General features: G+C 38.5%; 1 protein-coding gene across 13 annotated transcripts in view; it reads left to right on the top strand.

Annotated features, from left to right (window-relative positions):
• DTNA (dystrobrevin alpha) overlaps nucleotides 1-21,611 on the top strand; it is a 342,095-nt gene that overhangs the window by 307,553 nt on the left and 12,931 nt on the right. For 10 of the 13 annotated variants that reach the window (XM_025038598.1, XM_025038599.1, XM_025038596.1 and 7 more), the window contains 4 exons: nucleotides 2,168-2,281; nucleotides 9,785-9,881; nucleotides 18,948-19,104; nucleotides 21,485-21,574. In XM_025038598.1, the coding sequence (XP_024894366.1) occupies nucleotides 2,168-2,281; nucleotides 9,785-9,881; nucleotides 18,948-19,104; nucleotides 21,485-21,574 (458 nt within the window). Of the gene's footprint in view, nucleotides 1-2,167; nucleotides 2,282-9,784; nucleotides 9,882-11,680; nucleotides 14,381-18,947; nucleotides 19,105-21,484; nucleotides 21,575-21,611 lie in introns of those variants that run through there. The other 3 variants (XM_025038603.1, XM_006919984.3, XM_025038604.1) reach the window with 2 other exon arrangements.

Here is a 21,611-nt window from a genome sequence, read left to right as displayed (position 1 = left end):
TTCCTGCTTGTTTCTAGGATGTTTTGGTATTGTATTGTCTGAATGCATATTTTTCAGGACCAGAGAGAGAATAAAGAAATGGGAATGAGATGCCAGAAAGAGAGCCCCGTCCCGTGCCTAAGTTCTTCCGCGGCCTCTAGATTTCCCCACCTCAGGCTGATGAACCTCTAATTCATCCCGAACTAAGCCAGTGGCCTCATTTCTTTCGAAGACCCCAGAAACACGTCCCAGAAACTTATCCGGGTCATACTTCCGCACCATAGAAATTTACCCCATGAGTCCCATGGTCTCCAAGGTGGTAATTAACCCAATAATCAGATCTCTGAGCTGCAGGAGAGGATAGAGTTCCACACCTCACTTCATGACTACTCTAGGTCATTCGTGGACATTTCATCAACAACTTTAGAAGATAGTGCTTCCTTATAGCACCCTTGGACGAGCCAGTTGGTTTTAGTATTAGCAGTAGTAGAACTCTATGTTGTATAAGTCACAGCTTACCTAGCCTAGGCCTGTCAGAGCAAGTACCAAAACCTGAGGGAGTCTGATATATGTGGCCTTTGAAGCTAACGAGCCTGAGTTCAAATCACCTCTATCACTTATGTATTATCGAACTTGGGCAAGTCTTTTAACTGGCCTGTGCTTTGATTTCCTCATTCATAAAACAAATATAATAGTAGTGCCTATAGATAACAGAATTATTACGAGGATTAAATAAGATTCAAGAGGACGGCACCATTCCTGGATATAGACTAAGCACTCAATGTTCATTATATATCTTACTATTATTTTTTCTTTTCAGAGCTGCTGCTTCTTTGGGTTACATGGTTCTGTCATGGTTCTGTCCTTAGAACCAACAAGAACTAGTGGGAGTCATAGAATATCAAGGTGTTAGCCCTGGAAAAGATCTCAGTACACTGATTTTCAGACTGGGCCCAGTGGAAACCTGGGGACTCTGTCAAGGGGGGAGAAAGAAAGGGCTAGAAGCACAGGGCCCACCCTATATTTAACCAGAGCATCTCTCTCCTAACTGTTTGACACGCGGTGTTTCCATAGGAGATTTCTTTTAAAGAAAGGTTTTCACCATGGGACACCAAGGAGGACAAAAAGAGGTTGAAAACCACTGAATTATAGTCCAGCCTCCTCACCGTAGTCATGAGATGTGTGGTGACTGGTAATTAGCTTACTGATGCTGGTGTGTTTTTGAAGCAAGCAGTTGTAAATTAGCCTTTCAAATGGAAAGCCATCCCTCTTGCTCGCCAAGTTCACCTTCCATTCTTGGTGCTTTGTTCCGTCTTATTGGTTCTTGTGCATTTTGTTGGGTGGGAGACTGACCCCTCTTTCAAGAATATGTGACCTGTAACCTTGCTTAATGGCTTCTAACTCACTTAGGGATAATTTGCCCTACACAAGTCACCCATCTGTCATGGCCAGCCTAACATTCACTTCAGTGCAGGGCAGTCCAGGCCCCAACACCAGTAACTGACACATCTCACCCCAGACAGAGGTCACACTAAGAGCACTCTTAGGTCACAGACTCAATTATAGTGAATCCTTTTAAAAGCACTTTACTTCTAAGACTGCCCTCATTGAGATCCATTGTTAAGGCTGAAAATGTTAAGAAAAAGAGAGAACATTTTGCATAACCATGGTCTTCTCAGATAAATTCAGTGAGAGGAATTTCATTCCTGGTGAGAGAATGAGGTTATTAAGTTTTATGAAATGAGCACCATTTATCCTTATTTTCCCTCCAAGTACCTCTTACTTGGTAGCTGCAGTTACTTTATGGTGTCAGACTGTGATCATAAATAATAGGAAGACACATTTTTTTCTCTGAAGTAGTGTACTTTTCAAGCTGCACACATTACCATGGCATTATATTATTACTAGAGAGATCAGTAGGTCCTGGTGAGAACACTCAGCTTGAAGGCTCCAGTGACACACTGCAGAATCCTCATGGTTCATGTGTACTGGAAATAAAGTCAGAATCCTCTAACTAGCTACAGCCAATGCCTTGTAAACACAGTTGGTTTTGTGAGGGTCCGTCCTTCTCAGAAACATAGGATGACCCCTTCTTTGCTCTGGTGGCTCTGAGATGGTCAGATGTTAGATCCTGAATAACCTAGAATTTAACTGATCCTGGTTCCTTATCACTCTCCTCTCTCCTAAGAGAAATCTTACAGGAGATCCAGAGGCTGCGGCTGGAACATGAACAAGCTTCTCAGCCCACTCCAGAGAAGGCGCAGCAAAACCCCACTCTTCTGGCAGAACTCCGGCTCCTCAGGTAAGAGAGGGAGCCAGAGGCATCTCAGGGATCCAAGTACTTGAGATCTTCAATAACGTCTACCACTGTCCAGCCAGCTTCTGACTTTTATTGGCTTTTTTTTAATAGCACACACCTAATTGCCGAGATTTGGGGGTTTGAAGGAGAGGATGTTTATATTTTATTCTTTCATTTGATACAGAGAAAAAGGAATAGTTCTCTAGGTCAGAAACAAAATCTCTCGCTAGAAAAAATTCAACTCAACTCTTTTTATAGTTATTTGCCCTATCAACAATGTGTTTATGATACAAGTGATCAATAAAACAAACACATAAACAGCTAAGTAAACATCACAGGTTTTTACATTTAAAAATTTACCTGTAACCTGTAAAAGGGAGTCTGATGTTTCTTCGCCCCTGATAACTTTACTTACAGATCTTTAAAAATAGACTTCACACCTTCTTGTTCTGCAAATGAGTTAAAAGACATGGTGTGACCTACTCTGTCATCATAAAATATTTGAGTTGGAAAGGATCTCAGGTCATCTGGTTCAACCCCTGAATTTCAGTGCACTTTTCAAAGTCGGAAAGGTAGAAAGTAGCAGGACAAGGATAAGGACTGTTGTGGCTTCCCCTGCACCCATGTGTAAAAGGAAAGTCATGCTGTGGGCTCCAGGTCAGACTGGCTTCCCCCCATGCCTTGGACATGGCACATACTCAAACCTTTGTGTAACAAACAAAACAAACATAAATTCAAAGATTTTCCCTCATAGAAATGTCATATTTCACAAGGCACTTTCAGTTGGCAAGTATAGCATTCTTCCCATCTTTTGGTTCGGGTGCCACGTACATTTCAGGTCTATCTAACTCTGAGGCATGCTTTTTAGGTATAGTCATGTGCCCAACAACGTGTCAGTCAAGGATGGACTGCGTATATGACAGTGGTTCCATAAGATAATGGAGTTGAAAAATTCCTATTGCCTAGTGATGTCATAGCCACTGTGATGTCACACATAGCGTAACGCATTACTCGCATGTTTGTGGCGATGCTGCTGTAAACCAACCTACTGCTCTGCCAGTCGTATGAAAGTATAGCACATACGATTATGTACAGTACACGATTCTTGATGAGAATAAATGACTATATTACTAGTTTATGTATTTTCTATACTATACTATGTTTTCTATACTATACTGTCATTATTTTAGAGTGTACTCTTTCTGCTTATAAATAAGTTTTGCTGTAAAACAGTATGCCGCATTATGACAGTAGCAGCCTCACACATCTCACTTTTGCTGTGTCTCTTGATTATATAATTTTCTCTTGTGCTTGATTTAATCTTGTTTTGTATAGTGACATGCTGTATGGGTTCATAGCTTAGGAGCAGTAGTCTATGCCATTTAGCCTAGGTGTGTAGTAGGCTGTACCATCTAGGCTTGTCTATGGTGTTCACATGATGATAAATGACATATTTTGAGAACATATCCGCCTAGGTGTGTAGTAGGCTGTACCATCTAGGTTTGTCTATGGTGTTCACATGATGATAAAATCTCCTAATGACATATTTTGAGAACATATCCACATTATTAACTGGGGCATGGCTGTACAGAACCTCTTCTCAGAAACCCTTGTCAGAACTGGAGTGCCATTTACTTTCTCCATACAGGGAGACTAAATTAAGCAGGTTCCGTATGGCTGTGCTTGGAGTGTACCAAGTCCGTACTGATTGTAGCCGTGAGTGTTTCCAGGGGTTCCACTCTAGCCCTGCCCTTTGGACAAGGTTCACATCTGAGCACCGCAGCACACCTGGCCCGGCTGCAGGCCCTGCCTGCTCTCAGCGGTGGCCCAGCCCCTCCAGGCCCATGCACTTGGCTGGAGAGGCTGACCCCCTCAAAGGCCTGAGGTACAGAAAGGAAACATACAGAACCTGCAGCTTGGTGGGGGCTGCTTAAGGTAAAGAGATGACATCATACTTTAGAATAACAAAGTAATTTAATGGAAGAAACAGAAATTCTTCCTTTTTGACCTGTATGATTTCTGGTCCTACCTTCAGAGGGATGTATTAGAAATTCTTATATATTCTACTATACCATTACCCCGAAAGGGCTGAAAATGAAAAGAAGGGAAAAGTGATATTTCTTGTCATGCTGCTCCTCAAAGGTATATAAAAATGACTGCTTGAAAGTATCTCTCACAAAACAGGATTATGTAGGCCCTTCAAGCTCACAAGTTGAAAGTTAAGTCTAATATATACAGAAAGTTAAGTCTAATATATACAGAAATATAACTGAATAAACCAACTTGGAAACAGAGTAAGTAGTCAGTCATCTACACATCAGAGTACCTGTCTGAAATGTCCTTTGTGCCTCTGCCAGTGGTCGCCCCATTCTCCAGCTCAGGGATGATGACTGGGAATTTTTCATAAGCATTCTCATCAGTTCCCGCCAGTTAGCATTTGCTTTCCAAAATATCTAGTTCTATTTGGATAATGCAGTCTGGGAAGACATCTTGATGTGTCTGGGTCACTGATGATGAGCTTTCCAACTGATATTTCTTCCCTCCTTGATGTCACTCTCTTATAAGACTGATAATCCTCTGGCCCTGGCTTGTGGGCATTCCCATGGCCCCAGCTAAGCCCAAAGCTACATTAAGGAGTCTGGCCCTGTAGGAACTTACATAATTTTGGCCCTCAGTGTCAGCTTGTGGCCTACACCTGAGGCTTGAGGCCTGAGGCCTGAGACACCTGAATCCCAGCTGATTTTCTTGCCTACCTGCTTATTCTATACCTCTCTTTTGCTTGGAAGAAGGAAAAATACCCTCCCTTTAAGAGTAGTCCTTTAGATATTTATAAACCATTTATTCTGTGCTAAGCACTTTCACAATTTGTAGATTTCACAGATACCCTGACATTCCAGGTTAATAATCCCACTCTGGGTGTCTAAGTTTTATTCCTTAGTCATTTTATACGTCGAAAGCTCTCCAAAACGAATGGCCTCTTGCACAGTTACTTTCGCCTTAGTTCACACTGACAGTGGCCATGTGAAGCCACAGGAACGCCTTGCTGTAGCTTTGATAGCAGGCTTCTTCCATTACATCCTTATCAGGGCCTCTTGTGGAGATACCGACAGGAGAAATTTCTTTCACCTCGAGGACAGGGTTGGGTAAAAAGGACCAAAGCTTTGCTTTTTATGAACACATCATTTATTTTTGTCTTAAGAGCACTATGACCTTTTTAAACGATCATATTTTCCTTTTCATTTTAGCTGCAGGAAAGCTGAAAGCCAAGCTTACAATCTAGATCTGGCAGCTGACTAAGATGATATGATAGGCATGTCTGTGTGCAAATCTGACACTTCCTATGCACTAAGCCCTGCATACACTGTCCCCTGTAAGTGCCATAATGAACATGGGAAATGGACACTATTATATTCCTTTTATAGATATGGAAACTGAGATTCACAAAAGTTAAATAATTTGCTCAAGAGCCCAACAATGAGTAGCACAGGTGGATTCCATACCTTTGCTTAGGTCTTAATTATGTTATCTCTTGCCTGAATGATTATAATGAGCACTTAATTGACTCCCAGCCTCTGGTTCATCTACACTGCTATCAGAATTATCTTTCTTCACTTTATTATTCATTTAACTCACTCAACAAATATTTCTGAAATGCAGTATGCCTGGAACTTTTCTGGGAACCTTATACCATGATGCATTGGAAGAAATACTGTCCCTAGTCTCATGGAATTTGTAGTCTAGTAGGAAAATGTCATAAATAAAAACTTACACAAATAGGAATATAATTATAAATCTGAGATAAGTGCTATAAGGACTCTTCCTTTAAAAGAAAAAACGAACCATAATTTTCAAACCTGCCCTTCACTAGAGTCAGAAGGGGGTACCAGGAGGAAGGATTGTTTGAGTTGAAATATGAAGAATGGAACATAAGGAATGGAGATTAAGGATGGGGAAGGGGGCTGGCACAGCTGAACAAAGGATCCTCCTGGAAGGCAGAGACTATCTGTACAAAGACCAAATGGCAGGAGCGAATCTAGCACTCTTTAGGTCTATGAACTAAACAGTCTATAGACCTAAAATGCAGTGAATGAAGTGGTTCATGGTAAAAAAAAAAGATGTAGGTAGGGATAGACCATGATTCTATAGTCTTTCAGACCATGAAGATATTACTATTAATTCTGCAAGAGGAAGCCATTGAAAAATGAGAGTTACATTTTGAGCTAACACACTGGATTAGTTTGCCAAGTCAGACTCACATGACCCAGAGCTCTTATTCCAGTATTGAGCTTTACTAATGATTTCAAGAATACAGGCAATCAGGAAGCACAGATGAAGCAGAGAAGGGTCTGAAACATTTCATATGGTTCCCTAGGGCCTTTGCTTTCTATATGAGTTGTAGCTTCTGAGAAAAATTTTGCAAGATGATCTAGCGAGCCTTCTCTGACCTTCTTCAACCATATAGAATTTGCCGTCTTCTTCTTAGTGTTACTACATATAGCGTGTTGTTCTTATTTTTAGGATACATTCACCATTGTTGTTTTGAACTTTTTCATTTCTGCTTCCTTCTCACCCGAGTACACAAACTGTATCCTACTCATTATTTTATTTACAGTATTTTAAAAGTGCTGAATAGATCGAATGGATAAACTGCACAACCGTTAAGAGACAGCTAAGGACTGTGCAAAGACAATACCATCATCTTCTGTACTGAAGAAAACATTTCTTTAAAACTATGAAGCAACTAACTTCACCCTACACATCTCAAAAAAGAAATAAATCATTTTCTATATCTATCCCTTCCCTAAAATATAAGTATCTTATTCTATGCCCCCCAAATCGCACTCTTTTCAACGTATATAAAATTATTCTTGGCGACAACTTGTTAATATAAAGTAATTTTTTTTGGTTTTACCAGTTAAAATGGAATTGTAATCTCTGATGCAAGTCTGTGGCTTCCAGACTTGAATACCATAGATCAGATCAGTTTTTTAATTATTTGGGAGAAACAGCATAAAGTTGAGTGCTTTTTGCGTTACCATATAATGACATTTTTTTAAAACCTACCATCATCTGTTGTCACAATAGTTTCATAAAGGATATTATTATATGTTTTAATTCTTATTTTGAACAAGCCTACAGAGGAGTCATAAGAATGTCACAATGAATTTCCTTCTATACTTCACCTAGAAATTCAAACATTTTGCCACACCTTCTCTATCTCCCTATATATCTCACGTATATATTTATATATTTTTGATGAGCCATTTGAGAGTAAGTCACAGGCATCATAACCCTTTACCCCTAAGTACTTATGTGTATATTTCCTAAGAAAAACTAAATTCTTTCATATAGCCATGCTATCATCATCAAATTCAGGAAAGTTAATATTGATATTTATTATTATCCAATATATAATTTATATTAAAATTTTTCCTATTGTTCCAACACTGTCCTAAAAGGGTTTTAACGTATATAAAACTAGAGATAAAATGACAGAATATCAGAATAAAAGATACTCCTTTAGAGATGAATATATTTAGCTCTATGAAAATAAAATCACTATTTAACCCTTGTTTTCTCATTTCTGCTTTGAACAGTAGAGGCTACACTACAGATTTGATATCAGACTCACGTTTGGTAACCACTGGTGTAAACACAGAGAATAAATAATAAAGACATTTCAAAAGAGTGTTTCTTAAAAAAAAAACATATATAATTCAATCAAATGCATGAAAAAGTAAATGTCATGTTTTGAAAGATTACGACTATAAGGTAAATGTACAAATAAGTTTTTTTAATGTTGATTAATTCTAAACTAATACTAGTTAACTTCTTCTGATAGTTTTTAGATGCCTTTCTTAGTGTTTCTTACCTACAATATTAGAATTTTGCCTCAACTTTCTTTTCAAAGTGTTCCTGTGGCCAAAAGTCTAAAAATTACAGAGCAGTATCTAGAAGAGAACTGAAAATAAATCAGAAAGATTGTTTACCCTTCTACCAAACCCTACTGTTGGATGTATTTGAAACACCATGTGCAGAGAAAATCAAAGAAAAAACAGCTAATGGTTTTGTCATTGAAGAATATTTTTTAATGCGGCAAGATTTTCTAAATTAGAATACTGCAGCCCAGGAAGAAAAAGACGAAAATAAGATTATTAAAGTCTATAAAATTATGATGTTCCTTGTCCACAGGATTCAGAAAAGAGGCAATTGTTAAAGAAATCAAAGGAAGGATTGCTCTGGGAGTAAGCTTTACGTGGCAATAAAAGCTGAAAATATAAGTATCTTCAAAATTAGTTGAGATCTGTTTATAAATTTTAAATTCATAATTTATTATAAAATAAGCTGCTATGAAAGCACATGAGAAATGTCTCGTTTTTATCTATAACCTGTCCTCCCACCAAATATCTTTCAATTGGATGAGCCATCGACCTAACTCATTGTGACATTTTTATATTGTCAGTTTTTCATCATAGTCCCTGCTATAGCTCCACTTAATGTTGTGTCTATGCCACTGATATTAGGCATATTCATTTGCACTTAAATGTATATATAGTTAATGCATCTACACATTTTTGAAATATAAGCTTCAATATTTTGAACTCAGAAGCCTTTGGGGCAAGAAAAAATGGATATATTACTTATACTAATGGTCATAAAATAATAGATTTTAAATTGATTTGAAAATATACATCTATGTTTGTTAGAAATGTGAACCATTAATATTCTCCATACTGTTTTATTTCTTTTCCCCTTTAAAAGATATTTTTGATACCTCTTAGTATCAACATCAGTGATAGAGTATAGATTGTGCATTATGGTTTCCATTCCACCGACAGTTTAATAGAAGTTCTACAAAACAAAATGAAATTAAACAAACACAACCCTTGTAGATTATTTTCAGTTAGAACAATTATATAGAACCCCTATATTCTGGCTTCACTTTATGAAACAAAGCCCAAACCAGAAAAATCTAGATTGACTATAATAACTATGCTCCATTAATATTTCACCTCTGAAAGGTACCACATTGTACATTAAGATTGAAAAATATGAAAAATTTTACTTTTCTAAATCCAGTTTTTAAATACTAAGGTAATCAACACTTTCTGTGAGATTTACAAGAGTCCTTGGGTTTGGAGGGTCTGTGGGATTGGCCTTTTTCAGTGATAGTTTGGTTTTTGTTTGTTGTCCCAAGGAAACCCAAAGCACCGCGCAGGGCCGTGACATAGGAAGCATTCAGAAAAGATTTCATTAAATGGCTAATTCACGGTGGAAGGAGAAGTGTCTAAAAGAATTCCAATCCTGTTTTAGTATGACTTCTAATAAATAAATGTACACCGCAAGCTATAATTGTTCACTCATTTGACATTTCACTGCCTAGTAACCATGTAAAAGACCCAGAGATTCCTTCTTTCTGGTGGTTCACTAGTCCCAAAAGATTGGAACATGTGATTCAGTCAGTGAGTTGAATGCTGTTTCTGATGACAACTGCTTCTTTCTTAGACAGCGCAAGGATGAGCTGGAACAGAGAATGTCTGCTCTCCAGGAGAGCCGGAGAGAGCTAATGGTCCAGTTAGAAGGTCTCATGAAGCTACTAAAGGTAAGATGTTTCCAATAAATAGATATTTTCTAGACTTAGGACTATGGCATTGGTAAAATTTTTGCATATAATGTGCAATGGCTTTTACAATTACTATATATGATTTCCCCCAAAATGTGGTTTCAAACGCAGATATAGGATTTTTTCACAAATGCATCAAATGATAGCAGTCCATTATAGGGCTCATTCTTACTCCTTTTCTGGAACCAGACTACTGAGGACCTTCATGGGAAATTTCTTCTTAGCTCATTTCCAGTTTCTTATGTCCTTGAAAGTAATAAAACCGGATTTATTTAGAAATATTTTACATTTAGTAGTTTTTATCAGTTATGACTAAATTGAAAAGAAGCTAATATCTAATTCATAAAATGAAGATAGCCATTAAATAACTTTGATGGTAATAGTTTAAGAGGAGTAACTTTAATTTCAGTAAAATATTTTATCTCTGTGGCTTTAGCAGCAAGTCACAAAACTTCTATGAGTCTCAAATGCAACATGTAAATGGAAATCTTATTATTCTTCAGATAGAGTGTTTAATATGATGATCTATAGAATTCCTCTGCAGAATGCTATAATCTGTTGTTTTCATTGGAAAGTGGCATTCTTCCTTTCATAAATCCTTATTCTCTTCTTCAGTATGCACTAAATTACATTTTAAGTCAAAAGTAGACTAATTATGGCCACATGTCCACAGTCAGCCCTGTAGAAGTGTCAGTGCTGTGTGGTCATCCTGCTTGATGTAAATAAGCATGAACCAGTATGGACTGAAACTGTGACATGCCAAAGGTGTCCTGACTTTGAGTCCACGGCTCCCCCACATCCCTGACACACCATTATTTATTGTTTCTGTATTTCTCTCTCTCTCTCTCTCTCTCTCTCTCTCTCTCTCTCTCTTTTTCCGCTGCCAGTTTGTGAATCTGCTGTACAGATTTCTGATTTACCAGCCCCCACAATCACATGAGCCAGTTCCTTTAAATCAATTTCTCCCTCCCTCCCTCTCTTCTCTCTCTCTCTCTCTCTCTCTCCTCTCTCCTTTTTCTCCCTCCCTTTTTTCCTTCCTTCCTTCCTTTTATTTAACAAATATTTGTTGAAACCAATGTGTCCCAGGCGCTGCTGTTAGTGTAACACTTCTTTCTTTTGTTTTCTTTACTTTTTTTATTCCTTAGTCAACTTTGCCTGCCATCAGTGTTGGGAATACTTTATTTACCAAGCAAAACTTACTTTTCAGTGTATTAGAAATGTAAAGTATAGAATTCAATTTTCGTTGTACTATATGTGTTAGGACAGGACTAGATAATTAATAACCTGTTGCTATTTCTGGCCTGTAAGCTCATTTGATGATCCAGAAAAGCTCTTTCTCCTTTCCTTTTCAAATATACGAAATGAATAAAGTGGATCCTATCTTTCCCTTCACTGAATGACAGGAAGCTTTGAAAACATCCCCCTGCTTATATTGCTATGGATTCTATCACCATAGCATTGAGATACGAGTCTGTTTACCACCAGCCATCTTGGCATCGACCTAGCCTAACTGAGCACTCCATCGTATCAGGATGTACAAACACCAGGACAGAGAGATGGTGTCGAAAGATGGTTAGACACAGGAAGAAAAGAGATGGGTCTATATTTTCAAATACCTAAAAAGACTTAGAACTGAAGTCACTGAGGTAGAAGAGACTTGACCTGCCATCAAAGCTATGTTGATGTTTCCCCACCTTGCATTCCTTTACACTGTATTGGAACATGCTCTTATTGGAACCCTGGGTAATCTAACTATTATTGGTTCAATCTTTCTGTAGGAAGAAGAACTGAAGCAGGGAGTAAGTTATGTTCCCTACTGCAGGTCTTAACTAACAGTGGAGGGGCCTGCCGTCCTGCTGTTTTTCTCATTGCTTTTGCCTCTAATGTATGTTCATGCTTCAGTTTGGAAAGAGAAAAAAAATCATACTAATTTGCTTCCTTTTCAATGTAGTGCTTGAATTGAGATATATAAAATTTAGCATTTTTATAACTATTACTACTGTCGGCATCAAAAGAAGAGCTATTACATCTTTGAGAAGAGGGAACAAATTGTAATTTGTTGGACACTTTTTAGATCTCCAGGGGTCTAAATTTCAGACCAGTCTTGTGCTTTTCTGGGTTGTTGACCAAACCCTTCTCTTAATAGAAAGATACCCACTGCAGTCACTAAAGTTACACTAGGTAAAACCCACAGCACTCAAAAGCTAACTTCCTCATCCCCTAACACTGTGAGTATCCAGTTCAGTTTCCATTTTACTGAAAAAATGTAGAACCTCTTTTTATAAAAATTGGCCAATTACATCTCTTTTTATTATATAATTATTAAGCCCCAATTCCCCACTGCTCACCCAAATGTACTCAGTCTTATAAGAGAAAGACTACTCAGTAATTGTTCACTTTCCATTGTTTAGTTCTTCCCAAGCAGAATTCCTACTGTTGGTTGAAACATCTCAAAAGAATAGGTAACTTTCAGCCTTTCTCTTATCACCAAGAACCTTTCTGCTCTGGGATTTCACAAGGTCCTCAAATATATCTCCGGGAAAAGGGACATCATAACTGTAGCCTAAACTGAAGCCCTGTACCTAACTCTGTGGTCAGGTTCAGAAGCCAGCAGAGGGAGCAGCATACTCAAAAAATAATAATAATAAAATGAAAGCAAAATAAAAGCTGCTTTTATTTCAAGTGCATGTACCAAGCTGTGTATGACAATAGACCCCACCTGCTAGTATTATCAAACATTTTCACATTATTTCCATTGATCAATTAGAACCGTAGCCTGTCCAATTTCAACCTACTTTTTAATTCTTCTGTATTCTCTTTCCTATTATTCATTGTGTGTGTTTGTGTGTAACAAAGAATGTTTGCAAAATGCTGGACACATTTTTGCCCTTTATTCCCATGGTCTGTAAAAAAGGAAAGTGTAAAACTAACCTGTAATGTCAGACAATAAAGACAATGTATTACATTATTTTGTATTTTGTGAAAAAAAAAATTGCTAAAACTAAAGTCCAGTTTTATTGAGACAGTGCCCCTCGGTGAAGGACACACATTGACAGCCTGTATAATTGCCCATAAATGCATACATGGGGTATTTCTATGTACTTCCAACACTTAGATCATGGTAGAGAAAAATGCCTTGCTGTGGCACTTCTCTTTGCAAACAGCCTCTTTTCTTTTCTGTCTCTTACTTAGCACGTGCATTAAAAAAGGAGATAAGGCTCCAATATAACCTTCCTCCTCCTAGTGGAGAGAGAGGGCAATCATCCTGTAATCGGTCAGCCTTGCTTTATCCATTTCCCACGGGGACTCCTTCTCTACCATTTCCGGGGCAACGCATTCTTGAAAGGCTCAGAGGACCGGGAAGTTCATAAACTGTTGGATGCATAGAGCCAGGAAGTTCATAAACAGATGGACGCACAGAGGCTGGAAGTTCATAAACAGATGGATGCAGAGAGCCAAACCATGGCAGCGCCCATAAGAGCGTTACTGCCCCCTTTCCTTCCAGCTCCTCTCACTGAGCCCGAAACAGCTTTTGCATCTCTAAAAGTCAGCCTGCAGTGAGTACTGCTGCATAGCTACTTAAGGGCCATTATTGGTAACACCCAGATGTCAGCAGTGCATTGTCTGGAAGGGAGTTTGCCTGTTTTAGTCATTCATTTGCTTTTACACGCAAACCTCTTTTCAAAAAGGACCCGAGGCAGCTAACAACAAAAGACATAAACAATGACTTCATAAAATAAAAATAGAAAAATCAAAAACCGAAGAAAAGAAAATGCAAATATGCTAATTATAAGGGACAGGAGTGTTACTCTGAGATTTCTGGCAATAAAGCGAAAAAGAAAAGCATATTGGTCGTTTTATTAGAACAGAAACTCTAGTTCTTAGGGGACCAAATTTCTGTTGGCATAAAATATAAAAAGAAAGTCTCACTCAGAGCTTTACAGGAGGAGTACTGAAAAAAAAAAATGGACAAATGCAATAGTAACTTTCATATGGCTGATACTTATAATGACCTTCAGTCAAAATTAAAGACAACCTCACATGTTCCAATCCTGTAAAGATAGTTCTACAAGGAAATAAACAAATGCCATCCAAACATATAGACTTCTCATGGTATAACATGATCTAAGGAAAGAATTTAGAGGTTTTAGTCTGGCATCTGCTTCTAAATTCTGTTTTCATTTATGAGCTTTTCTCCTTTGGGGACATTCTCTTTGTAAAATCAGATTTAAAACACTGCACACAACAAATCGTGCTTGATTTAATAGCCTCTACTTGCTTTAAACTAAGTCTGTGTGGTTCAATGTATTTTATTATATTGGTATATATAATTCCTAACTATACTGTTTCTTGTTAGAAGTAATGCATGAATTTATTCCCCTTGAGGAGAGAACATGAATTTTTTAAAAAATAGTGCCTGTAATATAAAACGATGATTATGATATCATAAGCAATAAATTTTTTTTACAAAACTTGAATTGAAATTATCCTACCCTCTTTCTTCTTTGTGTATTTTTAAGATTTATTGAAGGAACCATAAAAAGAACACTCATAAAAAGTTTAATAATGAAGGCGGCTGGGGTATAATTGCAGCGACAGTATGTTCCAGAGTTTCTGATATACTTCTAGTTTCAAATATTATGTTCCGGTCTAAAACCAAGCATCCTGACTTTGAGTTCAGAAAATAAGATCTCAATAATAACTTCTTAGGAAGATTACTAGAGTTAGACATGAATTATACCAGTCCTAGCTCTTCCGTCACAGCGTAAGATGAGTAAGTCAGTTCACTTCCTGGTAATTTATTTCACATGTACAGATAATACATGATTTAGCAGATTGTTGTATGGATCTTAAAAGATAATGGATGTGCAAGCACTTTGGAAAATACCATACATGTCATATATAAATCAGAATGTATGTGTGTATATACATGTATATGGGTATATGTAAATTTTCTAATTTGACCCATATTTTGACACGCACACACAAAAACACTCATGCATTCACTTCTCTTCCTTACAGTTAACCAACAGAGTTTCAATCAGAAGGAGAAAGTCAACCATCATTCCAAATTTCATCCCCCGCCTTCATTCTGTTCTCTATTTACAACTGGATGACCCAATTAATTCAAGAAGTCATAGTCACTCAGGTTCCTACTTCTTTCACACAAGGCTATAAAAAATATGAACAGACCAGAAATGACAATTTTACCAGCTTAAGTTTCACCTTTCTCTGTTTCCCTTGCTCATTGTCTCTGGTGGGTATTCGATAGAGTAGTGAAGCAATCAAAAGTGAGGGTGGGGACATGATAATACACATCATAAATAATCAATTGCAGTATAAGGACTCACATCTAGTATTCAAAAACATACCCTCCCAGTCTCAGTCTCTCTCTCTCTCTCTCTCTCTCTCTCTCTCTCTCTCTCTCTCCTCATCCTCCGTGCATGCATGCGCACACACCACACACATCTTTTTTAAAAATTAGGGATTGGTTAATTCATTCTAGAAAATTATTAAATATTATTTCTCTGCTTTAAAACATTGAAAGATGACCCTCAAGTTCAAGATAAATGCTAGCCCCTTTTATGACATTGGAGGCACCCAAACCCAGTTCTTCCCCTTCCCAGCATCATTCTCCTCCACTCCCCATAGTGAACCTGGCGCTTCAATAATACTGCCCTCCCAACCCTATCTGCATTGCTCGTGATACTCCAAGGCCTGGGATGTTCTTCTCTCTGCCCAGTACTTTCTCTTCTCTGCCTAAAAATCTCGGCTGTTAAGACCCAAGTGCAATGAAGCCTCCTACCTGAAGTCAGGATCAGTCACCTCATCTGCGTCCCCATAACACTTTGTACACAACAATCCCTATGATGATAGTCAGTGAATGTGTATTGGGAGAAAGGATGAAAAGAGAGTTGGATGTAGCTAAACACTGGTTTGCTCTACCTTCCCAGGCTGATAAGTAAACCAGACCTGACTAGGCTGTATTCTCAGCCAAACCTGAGAGGCAGATTTTTCAGGTTGGGAGGAGGACGTACATGACATCACCCACTCCCATCTCATGGTCATCCTCTCTGCCATTTCTCCAGGCAGTGCTGGTTCAGCAATTAGACATTTGGACCCTTCCTTAAAGCATCCCTCCTTTCTGGTGCTGAGTAGAAACCAAAATACTTCCTGGTAAAAAAAAAAAAAAAATCAGAAAATTTATGGATCTTGTCAGACTTTTTAAAAATTGATACAACAGCACATTGAGTGGACTCAGAGGATGGAGTGTAGAAATGAATTTTTTATTTATTCTCTAGGAAGAGAGCTATTTTAAATTTGCCAAGTATGATATATGTTTTCCTTCTTCCATAAATCAACTCCCTTCTCAGGAATTTTAGATCTATATATTGATCTGCATGGACCATCATCCCTTAAGTCTTTGCTCCATTAATCATCGAGTAATTTCCAGAAAAGGATGTTCACAGAGATTATTCACCCTAACTGTTCTAAAGTAGTTAGAAGACATGTTTTATGACCTGGCCAGAAGCCACCATTCTATAGAAGCTACTCACTGTGAAAGTGAAATTCAGTGATATATACCCCACTGATCTACCCCAGTGCCAAGAGGCAACTGCCCTCTCCTAAGTGGCCCTACAAGAACAGCAGAAAGGGAGTCCAGAGCTGGCAGTAGGTCCTAGGAAGGTACTGTGCATCAAACTGGGTGGTATCCTCACAAAGAGGTATGGGGCCATGATGGCCCAGGGAGCCAGGGTCCTCTCTACAAAAATCTGGGTAAAGACCGGACATGACATGGGAGTTGCGAGTTGCAGGTAAGATATCGCTGAATCTTTTCTTCAGCACAGAATCTTTCACTAAAATTCTTCACATAATCAGAATTGATTGAAATTACACCAGTTAGAGATTCATTTAGGAGATAGTGACTATTAGTCATTCACACACCGATGTAATTTAGATTCAGTCAATTGTTTTCCCTTCACACATAACTACAAGTCCATTATTTTTCTCTTAACACAGAAACATTAGAGAGTTTTGAAGAAAGGAAGCAGGCAGAAAGGAGTAAGGAAAGTTGGGTTTGGAGACCAGGTATTAAGCAGGGAGAGGTAAGGCTGGGAGTGCCTCAGACAAACGCAGTTAGCAGGAGAGCTGAGTGCAGGAGCAGAAGCGGAGAGCATTGCCGGAGGTAAGGTACCCACAGACGGGAAGGTTAGAAAGGCCGAGCGTAGAGCCCAGAGGGGAGGTGAAACAAGCCCTCAAGGCACCTGACCGACGTCTGTCTTCTCTGAGAGACACTCCATCTGCCATAGCTCATCCAGGTCCCCACAGCCCAGGGTACTCAGAGCGCCTGGGCTCAGACATCAGCACAGACATTCTTGATTCATCTCCTGGGCAATTCTTTTCACCTCTCTAAGCACTGGGATCCACAACTATGCATTTAGAATAGTAATACCTACTTCAGTGGTGGTGGAGAGAAATCAGTGAGCATGTACATCAAAACCCTTCATCCATGGCAAAGCACAAATCAAACGAGAAGTCGTTTATTATTGGTGTGGGACGCAGCGGGAGGCCATGGTAGCTCAGAAGCAAAGGGTTTGTGATAATGAGACTGAGCTGCCAAAGTTTGCTGGGGAAAACCAGCCCCGTCGTCCCTGTCCCCGAGCGGGCTGGGGCAAGCAGGCTGCAAGGCATCGCACGCAGGTAAACTCCTCTTCCTTGGGCCCGGACAGACCATTCCAAGGTACTGTTGAGAGTGAAAGAGTGGAAACCTCCGCCCATTGGGCATCACATGAGTCTGTGTTCTGTTTTGCTTCATTTTTTAATTCTGGACTTTTCTCAATTTTTAGATTTGACTTTTATGTGTGATGCTGAGCCCTAGAAAGCTAACAGCATGGCATTGTACAGGATTGATGTTGTGTGTTTTAACTGCAAGCAGCTGAACCCACAGCAAAGATCTAAATCGAATATTCCAGAGCACTGCTCTCCTGGTTCACATCTCAGGGGAGTTGAATGGGTTGATGAACCTCTGGGCCTTGCCGTGGCAGAGTCTTCACTCTCTCTGGCCAAACCTAACAGATTGAAATGGGACTTAAACAAATACCTGATCTGTTGTGTATGCACTTGAGGGTCTCAGTTGCATTTTCTTATTCATGAGTGACTGACTTCCTTTGCAAACTAATTATTAATAAGGGAAAATATTTCTAAGAGACCTCACTGTAGAGATGAAGCTGTAAAATTCAAGGTGTGACAGTCTCAGAATGGTTTCATGCCGAAAACTGTAGTGCAAAGATAAACAGCTTTTAGTTGTTTTCTACTTTTTTCTTTACTCACTTTTAATTCTCACTATTCTTTCTGCTAGAATACTGCTTTTTCATAGGCCATGAGAAGGACATTTCCTACAGGGAAACAGTAGCCCAAAATTAGAAACCAAGATTTCTTTTTTCTCTTCTCCATTGGAATCCCTGAATCACAGAGCAATTTGACAAAGTCAACTTTGTCTGTAAAATAGGGATTAAACAGTTTATACCTTGTTTGATTCTTAATTTGAGACTGAATATGCACAATATTGCATGGCATGATTTGAACTATAAATTATCCTCTACGGATGATGCCAGGACAGATGGGTTGAAAATTTAGGAAGCCTGTAAACCATAACCATGCCAAAAGAGTCTCCTAGTTTATACTTAAAACTTTCTTCTTCAATGGTTTTTTATTCTACTTAGAACTTCCTTCAAGGAGAAAATAGACACACCTTGTAATTATCACTGCGTAACAGTAGCTCATCACCTGGGGACACATCTTATGTATTATCAAACAATGCTGTACTAATATTCTTAGCTTTCAAGATGTAACAGCAGACTTTAAATAATGTATACTAAAGTCCTACATTACCTACACTTGCAACTCAGGTTTAGAATGACCATCTCAATTACCGAGGATTTCCTCCTGCTTTGAAATTTCATTGTTATGGTTTTTAACATTTGAGGACTTGGGGGATGGCATTTTCTTGGAAAAACAAATTAATGGCTTGCATTGTCTCTTCAGACCCAGGGAGCAGGTTCTCCTCGCTCCTCCCCCAGCCACACCATCAGCAGGCCCATCCCCATGCCCCTCCGGTCGTCAGCCTGCTCCACCCCGACTCACACGCCTCAGGACTCTCTCACAGGAGTAGGGGGAGATGTACAGGAGGCATTTGCACAAAGTAAGTGGCTTTGTTTTTGGTGTGTTCTGCTTTTATGTAACAAATAATTCATCACGGTCTGTTGCGTGGCATGGGGTCAACACACCATGGAGGTTCTAGGGCATTCCATGACTTGGCCCTGCAGTTTTGAGAAACTCTGTTCCTCATCTCACCACCTTACCTTCCTTTGGCTTCTATTGCTGTCCACCATTTTTATGTCTTTGTTCATTAAGGGAATGGAAATTCTTTCACTATCTCAGGAAAGTATAAATACAATCCATTTTAAAATTCTGAAAGATCTTATTTCCTGCTTTCTTCTCTTTACATTAAAGCAAACTCAAGATGAAGATTAAACAATCCAGCTCTTTAGCTCTGAGGTGATGAAGAAGGACATTTAGTCATTTTACAGTTGCCCTAAAGAGTTGAATCACTGCCTCCATTATGGGGCTACACGGTTAGGACCCCACAGTTAATAGAAGATTGTGAAGAGTGAATCAAGATGACAAACAACATTCACCCACGGGCTGCCTCTTCCATTTACACATGGGGGATTGGGGAGGCAAGTGGTTTTTTTCATTGGGAAATGTTTTAACACTTTTTAAAAGTTTTTCTTGCCATCACTTTTTAAATTTACAGAAAACTAGGGAAAAAATCTTCCTGCAGACTCTCACACTGCCAATCTCATTCCTAGAAGTAACCACTATTAACAGTTTGGTCCATTTAAACTTTTCACTTATATATAAACATATGTGTTTATGTGTGTTTTTATAGACACATACTCTTTATTTTTCACACAAATAAGATCATGGATCACATTTTAGTCCACAGTTTGCATTTTCTTTAAATTAGCAGTATATCATAAACATTCTTCCTGGTCTTTATGTATAGATTTAAGGAAGAGAGACATATTTGGTTACTAGCTTTAAGACAAAAAGAAACAAAATGTTTTAAAAAAACACACATTTGAGGAAATCATTTTTAGCATATATGACAATTGAGTCTATAATTTCAGCTGATGTAAAGCATACAGAGATCAGTAAGAAAAAGACATCCCCAAAACAAAAATAGGTTAAGGATATGAACAGACAGAAGAAGAAATATAAATTGCCAATAAATATATGAAATAACTGTAGAAATAAAAATGTTACTTAGCAGTTACAAAAAAAAAATTAACTTCAGTGATATCCTCCAATGGCAAGAGTGTGAGGAAACAGACCCTCTCATCCATCATGGATAGGGGACAAAATCTAACATTTTAAAGGAAGAGAATGATGTACTCTCTATTATGAAGGAAAAGAGAAGATCCATACAGGGTGTTTTCTTCTGAAAAAGAAAATAATTTAAGTTATACAAATATATGTTGTTCTACAAAATAACTATATTTAATTTTTAGAAGGAAAAATGTCCTTTCCCTAAATATTATTGTAAAGAAATTTATACAGTATTTTAAATCAATTTGAGCTTTCTATTACAATTAATGTTTTCTCAAACTACTTTGATTTTAATTTACATGTATTTATTATTCTGCTTATTTAGTTCTACTTTCTGAGACATGATGGAATGACATGTGGCCTAGCTCACAAAGAGCTTGTGCTGCATAAGTTCATCTGCAAGTCAGGTATTTGGAATCTTGAGTCCTTTTTCCAAAGATATTATGGTGATTAACCCTCTGTTCCATTTTCACCTTGACCAGGGCTTAGGCCAGCCCACAAATATCCATTTAACTCTTAGTGTGCCTGAAACTTCATAATCTTTCTCTACCATAAAGAAACATAGTCTAAGTTCCAGTTCAGCGGACCAGACATTTATCTTCTGCCCACATCTTGGTAGCAGGAGCAAGAATCCTCACCCCTTTTTCATACTCTGGGGGCGTTTGTTGCACAGGGTTCCCATTTCCAAGAGGTACCTATAAAAGTAGAGGGAGCTCTGGGAGCCCTGATGGGAGACAGAGGCTATAGTGATGAAGATCAGAATCCAGTGGGCCCAGCCACCAGGTAACGGCTGAAATGATAGCAGCAGCTAGGAAGGCACCGCGGTGTTTTTATGTGTGGGTTATTCATAAGAGAGGTGACCACACATACTGATTTACCTGGGACCATCCTATTTTGTGCTGGGTCACCCAGTCTTGTTATTAATACCACTCCCTTTCATGTGCAGAATTGTCTCAATTTAGACAATAAATTTTATGAACCCTCGTCAGTTGCCATGTCTTCCCACATCAGAGTCCACTGCTTAAGCGCAACATTCTTTTTTTCAGGAAATGAACCAAAGCACATCTGCAAAGGAGAAGTCTTGGAAGTGTTTTTGCTTTAGAATGTCAATGGAAATGATAAACGGTATAAAATCTTGGAAAAGAAAAGCTTTTATTTTTTTTTTAATTGTCATTTCTTCTTCACTTAAGGTACAAGAAGAAATTTAAGGAACGACTTACTAGTGGCAGCGGATTCCATCACTAACACCATGTCCTCTCTTGTGAAAGAGCTGAATTCTGGTGCGTCCCTTTCCTGGTCCCCTCCTATTTGTCTGCT

Source organism: Pteropus alecto, unplaced genomic scaffold, assembly GCF_000325575.1.
Source record: "Pteropus alecto unplaced genomic scaffold, ASM32557v1 scaffold146, whole genome shotgun sequence".
NCBI classification, from domain to species: domain Eukaryota; kingdom Metazoa; phylum Chordata; class Mammalia; order Chiroptera; family Pteropodidae; genus Pteropus; species Pteropus alecto.
The sequence above is the reverse complement of the archived record's forward strand: the minus strand, read 5'-3'. Positions and strand labels throughout refer to the sequence as shown.